Source organism: Manis javanica, chromosome 8 (assembly GCF_040802235.1).
Source record: "Manis javanica isolate MJ-LG chromosome 8, MJ_LKY, whole genome shotgun sequence".
NCBI classification, from domain to species: domain Eukaryota; kingdom Metazoa; phylum Chordata; class Mammalia; order Pholidota; family Manidae; genus Manis; species Manis javanica.
In genome coordinates this window covers 39990693-40005001 of record NC_133163.1, presented here as the reverse complement: position 1 = coordinate 40005001, position 14309 = coordinate 39990693, and the positions used below count along the sequence as shown (strand labels likewise).

General features: G+C 37.6%; 1 protein-coding gene across 2 annotated transcripts in view; it reads left to right on the top strand.

The window, feature by feature from the left end:
* Positions 1-9439, top strand: part of PCNX4 (pecanex 4) — a 65961-nt gene extending 56522 nt beyond the window's left edge. For both annotated transcript variants that reach the window (XM_037006866.2, XM_037006875.2), the window contains one exon: positions 7713-9439. In XM_037006866.2, coding sequence (XP_036862761.1) covers positions 7713-7964 — 252 coding nt within the window. In that variant the 3' untranslated portion in view covers positions 7965-9439. The remainder of the gene's footprint in view (positions 1-7712) is intronic.
* Positions 9440-14309: the final 4870 nt, after the last annotated feature.

Sequence of the window (14309 nt, the reverse complement as noted above, 5' to 3'; positions counted from 1 at the left end):
GCAACTAATCCTGAGAGAGCAACAGGAAAGAGGATGGCGCCAGACTGCACACACCTGGAGAAAAGAGCAGACCTCACGGAACACAGTAACGTACCAGAGCCATGGCCCAGGAGGACCCAAGCCCTTCCCCCACCCCAGCTCGCTGGTGGGAGTAAGAGAAATGGAACAGGGAGGGAGGGGAAGGCCTGGGACTGCTGAATACCTAGCTCTGGAGATTTGCTCTGGGAGCACAAACCTACATTTCATGGTGCTTTCATGATACTCATGTGATTATGAGGTTGGAAAGCTAATACAGGCAGAATTCATGGAGAGACTAAGATTCCAGCTGCTTGTGGAAAGCAGGGATCCGTATCTGGCTGCTCTGGGACAAAAGCTTATACTTGTGTGCTCAGCCCACTGGTTCAGGCAGTGGAGACAGGCATAGCAGCTGGGAAGCAGGAAACAGCTCTTTCCTCCCCCCAAGCACCAATACTGCTCCCCTGCAACCCCCGACATTGCTTCAGGCGCTGAGCAGCTCCAGAGTAGAGCTTCTGGACACAAGAGGGTGCCATATACAAATATGAAATACCAAAGAAACCTGGTCCAGAGTAAAATTATTAATACAACTCCTGAGAAAGATTTAAATCACATGGACCTCATGACTTCCTGAATGGGAGTTCAAAATAAAAATTATCATCATGCTAATGGAGGTACAGAAAGATATCCAAGAACTCAGGAATGAATCCAGGTCGGAGATCCAATTTTTGAAGAGCATGATGGAGGGTATTAAAAGCAGGTTGGATACAGTGGAGGAGACGATAAATGAAATAGAAACTAGAGAAGAGGAATACAAAGAAGCTGAGGCACAGAGAGAAAAAAGGATCTCTAAGAATGAAAGAATATTGAAAGTACTGTGTGACCAATCCAAATGGAACAATATTCGCATTAAAGGGATACCAGAAGAAGAAGAGAGAGAAAGGGATAGAAAGTGTCTTTGAGGAAGTAGTTGCTGAAAACTTCCCCAACTTGGGGAAGGAGATAGTCTCTCAGGCCATGAGGTGCACAGATCTACCAACACAAGGGACCCAAGGAAGACAACACCAAGACATATAGTAATTAAAACGGCAAAGATCAAGGATAAGGACAGAGTATTAAAAGCATCCAGACAGAGAAATAAGATCACATACAAAGGAAAGCTCATCAGGCTAACACCAGACTTCTCAGCCGAAACCGTACAGGTCAGAAGGGAGTGGCATGATGTATTTAATGCAATGAAACAGAATGGCCTGGAACCAAGATTACTTTATCTGGCAAGATTATCATTTAAATTTGAGGTGGTATTAAACAATTTCCACATAAGCAAAAGCTGACAGAATTTACCTCCCACAAACCATCTCTACAATCTATTCTGGAGGGACTGCTATAGATAGAAGTGTTCCTAAGGTTTAATAGCTGTCACCAGAGGAAATAAACCCACAGTAAAGAAAGTAGAACAGCTCGTTACTAAGCAAATGCAAAATTAACATAACTATCCCCAAAGTCAATCAAGAGATAGACAAAGAATACAGAATATGATACCTAATATATAAAGAATGGAGGAGGAAGAAAAAGGAGGAGAAATAGAAAAGAACCTTTAGATTGTGTTTGTAACAGCATATTAAGTGAGTTAAGTTAGACTCTAAGATAATAACGAAATAAACCTTGAACCTTTGGTAACCACGAATCTAAAGCCTGCAATGGCAATAAGTACATATCTTTCAATAATCACCCTAAATGTAAATGGACTGAATGCACCAGTCAAAAGACACAGAGTAATAGATTGGATAAAAAAGCAAGACCCATTATATGCTGCTTACAAGAGACTCACCTCAAACCCTAAGACATGCACAGACTAAAAGTCAAGGGATGAAAAAAGATATTTCATGCAAACAACAGGGAGAAAAAAGCAGGTGTTGCAGTACTACTATCAGACAAAATAGACTTCAGAACAAAGAAAGTAACAAGAAATAAAGAAGGACATTACATAATGGTAAAGGGCTCAGTCCAACAAGAGGATATAACCATTATATATATATATATATATATGCACCCAATACAGGAGCACCAGCATATGTGAAACAAATACTCACAGAATTAAAGGAGGAAATAGAATGCAATGCACTCATTTTAGGAGACTTCAACACAACACTCACTCCAAAGGATAGATCTGCCAGACAGAAAATAAGTAAGGACACAGAGGCACTGAACAACACACTAGAACAGATGGACCTAACAGACATCTATAGAACTCTACATCCAAAAGCAACAGGATACACATTCTTCTCAAGTGCACATGGAACATTCTCCAGAATAGACCACATACTAGGCCACAAAAAGAGCCTCAGTAAATTCAAAAAGATTGAAATCCTACCAACCAACTTTTCAGACCTCAAAAGTATAAAACTAGAAATAAATTGTACAAAGAAAGCAAAAAGGCTCACAAACACATGGAGGCTTAACAACATGCTCCTAAATAATCAATGGATCAATGACCAAATTAAAATGGACATCCAGCAATATATGGAAACAAATGACAAGAACAACACAAAGCTCCAACTACTGTGGGACACAGTGAAAACAGTCTTAAGAGGAAAGTATATACCAATTCAGGCATATTTAAAGAAGGAAGAATACTCCCAAATGAATGGTCTAATGTCACAATTATCGAAATTAGAAAAAGAAGAACAAATGAGGCCTAAGGTCAGCAGAAGGAGGGACATAATAAAGATCAGAGAAGAAGTAAAGAAAATTGAGAAGATTAAAACAATGGAAAAAATCAATGAAACCAAGAGGTGGTTCTTCAAGAAAATAAACAAAATAGATAAGCCTCTAGCCAGACTTATTAAGAGAAAAAGAGAGTCAACACACATCAACAGAATCAGAAACGAGAAAGGAAAAATCATGATGGACCCCACAGAAATATAAAAAATTATTAGAGAGTACTATGAAAACCTATATGGTAACAAATAGGAAAACCTAGGCAAAATGGACAACTTCTCAAGTGCACATGGAACATTCTCCAGAATGAACCACATACTAGGCCACAAAAAGAGCCTCAGTAAATTCCAAACAATTGAAATTCTACCAACCAACTTTTCAGACCACAAAGGTATAAAACTAGAAATAAATTGCACAAAGAAAGCGAAAAGGCTCACAACACATGGAGGCTTAACAACATGCTCCTAAATAATCAGTGGATCAATGACAAAATTCAAATACAGATCAAGCAATATATGAAAACAAATGACAACAACAACACAAAGCCCCAACTTCTGTGGGACACAGCAAAAGCAGTCTTAAGAGGAAAGTATATAGCAATCCAGGCATATTTAAAGAAGAGAAACAATCCCAAATGAATAGTCTAAGGTCACAATTATTGAAATTAGAAAAAGAAGAACAAATGAGGCCTAAATCAACAGAAGGAGGAACATAATAAAGATCAGAGAAATAAATAAAATTGAGAAGAATAAAACAGTAGAAAAAATCAATGAAACCAAGAGCTGGTTCATTGAGAAAAATAAACAAAATAGATAAGCCTCTAGCCAGACTTATTAAGAGAAAAAGAGAATCAACACACATCAACAGAAACAGAAACGAGAAAGGAAACATCACGATGGACCCAACAGAAATACAAAGAATTATTGGAGTATACTATGAAAACCCATATGCTAACAAGCTGGAAAACCTAGAAGAAATGGACAACTTCCTATAAAAATACAACCTTCCAAGACTGACCAAGGAAGATACACAAAATCTAAACAAACCAATTACCAGCAAAGAAATTGAAGCAGTAATCAAAAAACTACTGAAGAACAAAACCACCAGGCCAGATGGTTTTACCTCAGAGTTTTATCAGACATACAGAGAAGACATAATACTCATTCTCCTTGAAGTTTTCCAAAAAATAGAAGAGGAGGGAATACTCCCAAACTCATTCTATGAGGCCAACATCACCCTAATACCAAAACCAGGCAAAGACCCCACCAACAAAGAAAATTACAAACCAATATCCCTGATGAATGTAGATGCAAAAATACTCAACAAAATATTAACAAACAAATTAAAAAATATATCAAAAGGATCATACACTGTGACCAAGTAGGATTCATCCCAGGGATGCAAGGATGGTACAACATTCGAAAATCCATCAGCATCATCCACCACATCAACAAAAAGAAGGACAAAAACCACATGATAATCTTGACAGATGCTGAAAAAGGATTTGACAGAATTCAACATCCATTCATGATAAAAACTCTCAACAAAATGGGTGTAGAGGGCAAGTACCTCAACATAATAAAGGCCATATATGACAAACCCACAGCAAACATCACACTGAACAGTGAGAAGCTGAAAGCTTTCCTCTGTGATCAGGAACAAGACAGGGATGCCCACTCTCCCCACTGTTATTCAACATAGTACAGGAAGTCCAAGCCACGGCAATTAGACAAAACAGAGAAATACAAGGAATCCAGATTGGTAAAGAAGAGGTCAAACTGTCCCTGTTTGCAGATGCCATGATATTGTACATAAAAAACCCTAAAGACTCCACTCTAAAACTACTAGAACTAATATTGGAATTCAGCAAAGTTGCAGGATACAAAATAAACACACAGAAATCTGTGGCTTTCCTATACACTAACAATGAACTAAGAGAAAGAGAAATCAGGAAAACAGTTCCATTCACAATTGCATCAAAAAGAATAAAATACTTAGGAATAAACCTAACCAAGGAAGTGAAAGACCTATACCCTGAAAACTATAAGACACTCTTAAGAGAAATTAAAGAGGATACTAACAAATGGAAACTCATCCCATGCTCTTGACTAGGAAGAATTAATATCGTCAAAATGGCCATCCTGCCCAAAGCAATATACAGATTCAATGCAGTCCCTATCAAATCACCAACAGCATTCTTCAATGAACTGGAACAAATAGTTCAAAAATTCATACGGAAACACCAGAGACCCTAAATAGTGAAAGCAACCCTGAGAAGGAAGAATAATGTGGGGGGGATTTTGCTCCCCAACTTCAAGCTCTACTACAAAGCCACAGTAATCAAGACAATTTGGTACTGGTACCAGAAGAGAGCCACAGACCAGTGGGACAGATTAGAGACTCTAGACATTAACCCAAACATATATGGTCAATTAACATATGATAAAGGAGCCATGGACATACAATGGTGAAATGACAGTCTCTTCAACAGTTGGTGCTGGCAAAACTGGACAGCTATATGTAAGAAAATAAAACTGGATCACTGTCTCACCCCATACACAAAAGTAAATTCGAAATGGATCAAAGAGCTGAATGTAAGTCATGAAACCATAAAACTCTTTGAAAAAAACATAGGCAAAAATCCCTTGGACATAAACATGAGCGACTTCTTCATGAACATATCTCCCTGGGCAAGGGAAACAAAAGCAAAAGTGAACAAATGGGACTGTATCAAGCTGAAAAGCTTCTGTACAGCAAAGGACACCATCAATAGATCAAAAGGCTTCCTACAGTATGGGAGAATATATTTATAAATGACAGATCCGATAAAGGGTTGACATCCAAAATGTATAAAGACCTCACGCACCACAACAAACAAAAGCAAACAATCCAATTAAAAAATGGGCAGAGGAGCTGAACAGACAGTTCTCCAAAGAAGAAATTCAGATGGCCAACAGACACATGAAAAGATGCTTCACATCGCTAGTCATCAGAGAAATGCAAATTAAAACCACAATGAGATATCACCTCACACCAGTAAGGATCGCTATCATTGTAAAGACAAACAACAACAAATGTTGATGAGGTTGTGGAGGAAGGGGAACCCTCCTACACTGCTGGTAGGAATGTATATTATTTCCACCATTGTGGAAAGCAATATGGAGATTCCTCAAAGAGCTCAAAATAGAAGTACCATTTGACCCAGGAACTCCACTTCTAGGAATTTACCCTAAGAATACAGCAGCACAGTTTGAAAAAGACAGATGCACCCCTGTTTATCGCAGCACTATTCACAATAGCCAAGAAATGGAAGCAACCTAAGTGTCCATCAGTAGATGAATGGATAAAGAAGATGTGGTACATACACACAATGGAATATTATTCAGCCATAAGAAGAAAACAAATCCTGCCATTTGCAACAACATGGATGGAGCTAGAGGGTATTATGCTCAGTGAAATAAGCCAGGTGGAGAGAGACAAATACCACATGATTTCACTCATATGTGGAGTATAAGAACAAAGAAAAACTGAAGGAACAAAACAGCAGCAGAATTACAGAACCCAAGAATGGACTAACAGTTACCAAAGGGAAAGGGACTGGTTAGGATGGGTGGGAAGGGAAGGATAAAGTTTGGGAAAAAGAAAGGAGGCATTACTATTAGCATGTATAATCTGGGGGGCGGGGCATGGGGAGGGCTGTGGAAACCAGAGAAGACAAGTAGTGATTTTACAGCATCTTACTACGCTGATGGACAGTGACTAATGGGGTTTGTGGGGGGGACTTGGTGAAGGGGTGAGTCTAGTAAACATAATGTTCTTCAAAAAATAAATTCTCAGTATCATTTGACATCAGGAAAATGAAATCAAAACCACAAGATAACACCTCATGCAAAGATATATACACAGTAGGATGGCTAAAATAAAAAAGGCAGATGATTAGTTTTGTTGAGGATATAGAGAACTAGAAATTTAATATAGTGCTGGCATAAATGTGAAATGGTGCAACTGTTTGGAAAACATCCTGGCAGTTTATTAAATGATTAAATATAGTTAGTATATGACTTAGTAATTCCACTCCTAGGTATATACCCAGGAGAAATGAAAACATAGATTCACATAAAAGCTTGTACATGGATATTTATAGCAGCATTATCTGTAACTGCCAAAAGGTGGAAACATCCCAACTGTCCATCAACTGATGAGTGAGTAAACAAAATTGATTACTTAAAATTGTAGTTTATTCATACAGTGGAATATTATTCATCCATGGAAAGGAATTAAGTACTGATACATGTTATAATATGAATGAACCTTGAAAGCAATATGGCAACTTTAAAAAGCCAGTCAAAAACACCACATATTATATGATTCTATTCATATGGAATGTCCAAAATAGGCAAATCTATAGAGCTAGAAAGTACATTAGTGGTTACTTAGGACTTGGCGGAATGAAGGGATAGGAGGGTAATACCTATCAGGGATTGTTTGAAGTCATGAAAATGTTCTAAAATTGACTGTTGTGACAGTTGTACATACTTGAGTATATTAAAAACAATTGTACACTTCACATGAGTAAGTGTTTGAAATGTGAAATATATCTCAATAAAGCTGTTTTTAAGAAGAACCTATTGGATGGTTCCCCTGATTAGTATATGACTTACACATTGCTCAGGCCAGATCGGGTGAGGAAATAGAATAGAAAAGGGAAGAAAAGTAGCTGAGATTTTTGCTTTTCTGATCCTTGAGTGAAATGGCTTGAGGGAATGTTTCCCTTCATACTTTTGAGTTCAGAGAGCTACTAAATGGAAGTATTCTTGATTCTGAAGATAAGCAACTTGTGTATACATTTTAATACACCACTTTGTTTAATTTTACCTAACTACCATGTAATTTTGCTCTCCATTTCTAAATAGAATATAAAGGCCTGAATATCTCTTATTTATTTTTCCCTCCCTTCTCCCCATTGTACTTTAAAGGGCGTTTACACTGGGAGAGTACTTACCCTTCAAGAATTATTGATTCAAGTTGGAAAGTTAAATGCTGAAGCTGTTCGAGGTCAGTGGGCCAATCTTTCCTGGGAATTACTTTATGCCACGAACGATGATGAGGAACGTTACAGTATACAAGCTAATCCACTACTGTTAAGAAACCTTACAGTACAAGCAGCCGATCCACCCCTGGGGTACCCAATTTATTCTTCAAAACCTCTCCATATACGTTTGTATTAGAGCCCATTTTGATTTGTAAGTGTGTTGTCATCAAATTAAATATTTTTATTTTTCCATTTTAGAAAAGTAACATTATTCTTCTTAACTTCCCTGGACTTCCCTCTCTCCTCCCACAAGTCAGATGCCTGAGAAAAGCTAAGCTCTATAAAGTTGATTCTCTTAGCTACCTTAATGGTTAAACAAACAACTTGATGTCCAACATAAAAGGTAGAATTAGTTGGCCAACATTTGTGCCCCATGGATTGTGGTAGGCTTTGGTAAATATAAAACATTTGTATAAGATTAGATAATGAATTTTTTAATGCTGTCTTAAATGTGATAGGTGACTTGCATAACAGAAGTCAACAACTATGTAATTTTTACATGCTTAAAAGATACACATATAAATGTTTTTAAATAATGACTGAATCCTTTTGAAGGTTGCATAATGTATATCTACTTGAAATATAATTTTATGGTATTTTCAAACTTTATGCTGTTTTAACATTTTAACTCTTTCAGTAAAATCTTTTCCTTCTTTTGCAAGTATCCTTTTGACATATGTGAAAGGAAAAGGGTTCACATCTTGTTCATCATGTGAATACTCATAGGATTAACAGTGTTAGGATAATCTGAGTATGACTGCGAGAGGCCATTCTGTAGATCTGGCTCCATGTGATTTGCTCTGCAGTTGAGTAAACTGCCTCCAAGGAATGACTTACCCAGTGGGACTTTTGGTTATTAGTGTCTTAAAATATCTGACCTGAAGGCAGAAAGAAATGAAAAATTTTTTTCATAATGTGATCAGGATTTTATTTTAACTCTCTTGCTGCTCATAGATAAAGAGAACAGATTGAGGAGGGAGTAGCAAAATGGTAAAGGGGAACAAAAGGTACAGACTTGGTTATAAATAAATAAGTCATGGAGATGTAGCATGGTAATGATAGACTATTAACTGAGAGAGTAGATCTTTAAAGTTCTTACTGCAAGGGAGTATAAGAACAAAGAAAAACCTGAAGGAACAAAACAGCAGCAGACTCACAGAACCCAAAAATGGACTAACAGTTACCAAGGGGAAAGGGACTAGGGAGGATGGGTGGGAAGGGAAGGATAAGGGGAAAACAGGGCATTACAATTAGCACATGGGGGGGACACGGGAAAGGCAGTATATAAAGAGAAGACAAGTAGTGATTCTATAACATCTTACTATGCTGACGGACAGTGACTGTAATGGGGTATGTGGGGGGGACTTGAAAATAGGGGGAGTCTAGTAACCATAATGTTGTTAAAGTAATTGTACATTAACGATACCAATATATATATTTGAAACAAAAAAAAAGTTCTTACCACAAGAAATTTTTTAACTGTGTGACATATCAACTAGACTTATTGTGATGATAATTTCACATTATGCATAAATAGCAAATCATTGTTGTACACCTGAAACTAATATGTTACTGTTAATTATACTGCAATAAAAAAAGGATTAGTAAGCATTTTCTTAATTCTATGATCAGTGTAACCAACAGAAATATTAAAACATCCTTCTTCTAAGGTTGCCCTTTGGAAAAGCACTTATATGTGTGGATTTGTTTTACTTTCTTAGGTATTAAAGAAATTATAAGATCTAAGAGAAAAAGGGATAATGAAATCTTCCTCTTTGACCTTGAGTTTTAAAATCTCAAATCTCAATGGAAAACAGTATTAACTCTTGCTTCAGGGAATCATAACCTTGGAAGTTAATCTTTTAATGGTTAATTTAAAATCATTATGTTAGGCAGAAGACAGACATGAAAGGGTGGAGAGAATTAAGGCAGTAAAGCCCACTAAAAAGGACTCATAGTGTTACCAAAGAGCCAGAAGGGACTCACAGAGTTAATCAGTAGTTGAAGTTTCCGAGGTTAGGAGTGTCTTGGGATGTCCAGATATTCCCCAGATGAAAAATAATTCTCCAGATAAAAGTATCAGAGTGCACGTGCCGGGGGATGATCATCAAAAAGCCTCCACAGGGATCCGGACGATGCTGCGGTTGTGGCTGCATCCAGCCCACCGTCTCCTGGACTTGCCATAAGAAGGAGGAGGGAGATGTCTAGGCTGGCATGTGCATACAGTGAGACAACGAATTTGACTGGATCTGTACTGTTGGAACTCAACCAGGAGTTGGGAGGGGTGCAAGTTGTAGCACCCCAAAATCTCATGACTATAGACTATCTATGGTTAAAAGAACATATGGGATGTGAACAGATCCCAGAAATGGGCTGCTTTAATTTGTCTGATGGTTCAAGTACAGTTGGAAAATATCCATCATATCATAGATAAATTTTCACAAATGCCTAGGGTGCCTAAATGGTTTTCTTGGCTTCACTGGAGATGGCTGGTAATTATAGATTTGCTTTGTTTATGTCACCGTATTCCTATTATGTTAATATGTGTGTGCAAATTAGTTAGTAGTTTAAAACCTATACATACTTAAGGTACTCTACAAGAAGATATGTCAAAGAAATAATCAATCCTCCCAAGTTTCCTTCATATGCTACATCTATAGCTTTTCTTCTTCCTTCCTAATTACAAACCTTAAATAGAATTCGTGCCTCATATCGAATTTACCGAGTATCATAATTCCTCCAGGTGGTAAAGATACCTCGAGACAAGTGCTGGGCATAGAAGCCACAGGGCATAAATCTGCAAAGAAGTAAAAAGCTAACCTTTGCAAACAATATGGCTTCTCTCTCACTTACCAACTTTACATTTCCCTGTATGGCCCCGGAAGATGACTGGTTAGCCAGAGACGGGTAAGATTCCTCAAGGGAGGAACAACCTAAGACAGGCACAGTCGCAGGGGGGCCATCAGGTGAGAATTTGGGGATCAACAGAGGTGAGGCTCAGAACCTCACCCCCCCTGCTTTGAGAGAAATCTTCTGCATCCGTGGATGTCTTGCTGCCCTTGTCTAGCCTGGATTAATACTTAGTCCATAGGCACACACCTGATCATCTGATCATCTACATTTGCCTTCTTACAGCACTAAACTATGTTTTCTACCTTTATCTTGCATCTACCTACCACTTCAGCATTTTATTAAAAATAAAAATAATAATAATAATAGGAGAAATGTGGGATCAACATATAAATCAAGTACAAAAATCAAATGAATATTCATATTTGACCTGATGGTTTATAGGTCATATTGCATGATCAAAACCGAAAGTTTCTGTGATGAATGCCCTTGTACTGTTCACCATGTAAGAATTTATTCACTCTGTAAGAATTCGTTCACCATGTAAGAACTTGTTCGTTATGCTTCAGAAGATTGGAGACTGACGAGAATTAGGCTTGAGATGGATTAATGATTGTACATTGAGCATTGACCCCCCTATACTGAATTTTATTGTTGTTAACAACCATTTGATCAATAAATATGAGAGATGCCCTCTCAAAAAAAAAAAAAAAAAAAAAAAAGTATCAGAGTGCAGCCCATGTCTTCATTGTACCAATTAGATCAGGCCTTCAAGGCCAAAGATTGTCTATCAAGGACTTCTGTGTCCTTCCTCATGAGGTAGGACAGGGAAATAGAACAAGGTCATGCCATTGTAAAATCTACCTAGCCTGAGAGAAAGGCCCAGTTTATTCTTTAACTTAATTGATATGCTGTGTTCTTCCTCTTCTTCCAGCCCCTTAATCAGTTAAGTAACTTTGTAACTAGGATAGGAGATAGACCTTTGAAAAGTAAATAAGCTTTGTGGATAAAGAATACTGAGATCTGAACGAACAGTCACCTAAATAACCCTATTCTTAAGACAAAACTTCAAAGGAATTATAAATCACCTGTATACATCATGCCTTAGGCTGACTCCTACCCATAAAGCCCTATAAAACCCCAACCCCTAAACCCTTAAGTGTGCCTCCTGAGGTTCCCCACACTTCCCTTTCTTCTAGTGTGTGTACTTTTTGCCTTAAATAAAGACTTCTTACTATGCAACTTAAATTTTGTCTCTGCGCTTTTCCAGTGGTGAGCGCCTTTGTCACTTTGCTGTTTCATTCTGTTCTCCAGACTTCACTCTGTCTCTGTGCTGCTCCAGATAAGTAGGAAGGGGCTACTGAGAGCTCTGATTTGGGCTTGCAAGTTCCTGTTGTTTGGGTGACCTGGCCAGGCCTGCAGCTATATGATCATGCCTGCCTGAAAATCTCTTTTCTTTGCATTTGGGAAGTTCCCAGAGCATAATCTCACTGCATCCAGTGCTCTGCGGCTCCCCCAAGTCCTGGGGTGATAGGGACTTAGTTCCTTTGCAGTGCAGATTCAGGTGGACAATGGACACCAGTTGACTCTTTTAGGAGCTGGCAAGGGATATGCCCTATGCTGAGCAGAGTTCAATGAGCTTCCCTTTTCCTCCCTGTTTTTCCTTGCTCTCTGTTGCCTGCAAGGCAGCTGCCATTCCCTGCTATTCTCACTTTAATGAATTCCTTCCTTCCCATTCTCTCTGACTTCACTGCATCTTTGAAGAGACTTTCTTCCCAATTAGAGCTTCTTATTCTTTTTTTTTTCTGAAGAGCACACCCCCCATAATTCTATGAAGCAATGGCAAATACTCTTAGAATGAACAGTTGGGATGCTAAGAAGGGAAACATAGATGTTTATTAGTATGTGGTTATAAAAAGAAAGAAATGAGGAAAGGTCTCAAAATAATAACTTAAGTTCCTACCTCAAGAAACTAGGGGAAAAAAGCAAAATAAACCCAAAGTGAGCAAAAGGAGGGAAATAATAAAGAGAAGAAATCATTGAAATTGAAAACAAAATAGAGATAAAAAAAATACTGGTTCTTTGAAAAAAAAATTGATAAACCTGTAGAAAAACTGACAAAAAAGACAAATCATTACTATCAGAAATTAAATAATGAATATCACTACTAATTGAGCAGCCATTAAAAAAAATAAGAAAATACTACAAACTTTACATTCATAAATTTGACCACTTAGAAGAAATGATCCAATTTTTGAAAGCCATGAGCTACTAAAACCTACCAAAACTCAAACAACTGAGATGAAATAGACAATCTGGATATCCTATCCCCATTAATTTGTAATTTAAAATCTCCTGAAAAAAGAAATAACCAGACTCAGATGCTCTAGCTTATTGATTTTTAGATGCATATATGTTGCATGTGTCAACAGTTTTGTTCCCTTTTCTGCTGAGTAATAAATACTCCATTGTATGGAATCTACCACAATTTGTTTATGCTATTTGCCTGCTGTTGGACATTGAAGTTGTTGCCAGTTAGGGACTGCCATGTAAAATCTGCCATGAACATTCATTTACAAGTCTATGTGGACAGGTTTTCATTTCTTTTGGGAAAATACTGAGGACTAGAATGGCTGGATCATATGGCAGGTGTATGTTTATCTTTTTAAGAAACTTACCAAACTATTTTTCAAATCAATTGTACTATTTTATATTCCCACCAGCAGTATATGGAATGATTTCATTTATATAAAACTCTAGAAGATACAAACTAATCTATAGTGACAAAGTACGTCATTGGTTTCCTGGGATGGGGTACAAGGGAACACAAAGGGGCACAAGGGAGCTTTTGGGGCTGATGGATATGTTTAGTCTCAATTGTGGTAATGGTTTCACAGATGTGGACATGCAAATGTATCAAATTGTGTATGTTAAATATGTGTAGTGTATTATATATCACCTATACGTAGGTATAAGGCGTTAAAATAGGATGATGCTTATTTAATCTACCTCTGAATAAACCGACTGTGACTCAGATCTCACGTGACTTGCTGGTACGCCCAGTAGTTGAGCTGCCTAACCCCAAAGCTACTGGTTAACTCTTGCACTGACTCACAAGCTGTCAAATTGCAACACCCATCTATGGCTCACTTTGAGCATTGATAGAATACACCATTTCTGTCCTTTTTCAAAGGGCCATTCAAGATAATGATTAGGAAATGAGGTGTCAGTGCCAAAAGTCAATACTAAAAACACTTGGTTTCAAAGCTCTTAACTATCTTTGGCAAAATGAACTTTGACAAAAAGCTCTGTCCATCTTGGGCTGCTAACAAAAAAGATTAAGGAAGAGATTTTCTACACAGATAAGGCCTGTAATTATACATGCTATAGGAAAACACTACAAAGATGAATTTTTAAAGACCGTTTTATTTATGTCTCTTCTTCCCTTTATTGGCTGGAGTAATTAAGCAAGCTGAACTCATTTTTCCTTCATTTCAATCTCTGTTGCTTTTTCACTCATGACATTCTGGAGTTAAGGGATGCCTGGTTTATATGCTCTCAATATTGTGACTAGCACAATACCGAGCACTGGAGACTCAATGATAAGTAAAACAATTGTCTTGAACTCCAA